At 48.3% G+C, this 686-nt stretch overlaps 1 protein-coding gene across 1 annotated transcript in view; it reads left to right on the top strand.

Moving 5' to 3' along the window:
* The window catches only part of LOC135972215 (olfactory receptor 52B2-like), a 2,939-nt gene extending 2,520 nt beyond the window's left edge, over window positions 1-419 (top strand). Inside the window, exon 2 of the mRNA XM_065549351.1 lies at window positions 1-419. Within this exon, the coding sequence (XP_065405423.1) occupies window positions 1-419 (419 nt within the window).
* The last annotated feature ends 267 nt before the right edge of the window (window positions 420-686 follow it).

Genomic DNA, 686 nt, shown 5'->3' with positions numbered 1-686 from the left:
ACATTATCCCCCACACGTTCTGTGTACCTATAGCTGTGGCGCAGATGTCATGTGGGGACATCACACTCCACAGGACATATAGCTTGGTGATAATGTTTGTAGTCAGTGTGTTAGACCTGTCACTCATTGCCCTGTCCTACGGTTTGATCATCAGGGCCGTCCTCAGAATCTCTTCCAAGGAAGCCCACCAGAAAGCCCTGAAAACCTGCACAGCCCACATCTGTGTGATGCTGACGTATTATACTCCAGGCCTGTTTGTCAACCTAACACACCGGTTTGGTCAGGGCATCGCTCCACACATTCACATAATCTTGGCCAACCTCTATCTCCTCATCCCCCCCATGCTCAATCCTACAATTTATGGGGTGAAATCCAAAGAGCTTTGTGACAAATTGGGCAAATACACATACAAAATGTGATCACCTGGGTGCTCTGGCCAAGTTGGCTGAGTTCAGCATTGTAGAGTTTCACAGTCTGAGAAGTTCCTCACACCTAATGTCTTATCACCGAATCACCCAACAGTGCTCTCTCTGTTGCTGAGTTCCCTCTCTTGCCATCACCTCACCTCTTTCAGCATCACCTGTCAGCCCCCAAACCCACACACCCTATCATGCGGCCTTTCCATAACTCTTAGACTACCAGAAGATACTACAGCTTTCTGATGCAATGTGGCTATGCATTACTCC

The sequence above is a fragment of the Chrysemys picta genome, chromosome 1, assembly GCF_011386835.1.
Source record: "Chrysemys picta bellii isolate R12L10 chromosome 1, ASM1138683v2, whole genome shotgun sequence".
In the NCBI taxonomy this organism is placed as follows: Eukaryota; Metazoa; Chordata; order Testudines; family Emydidae; genus Chrysemys; species Chrysemys picta.
Note: the sequence above shows the minus strand (reverse complement) of the source record. Positions and strands in the feature narration are given on the sequence as shown.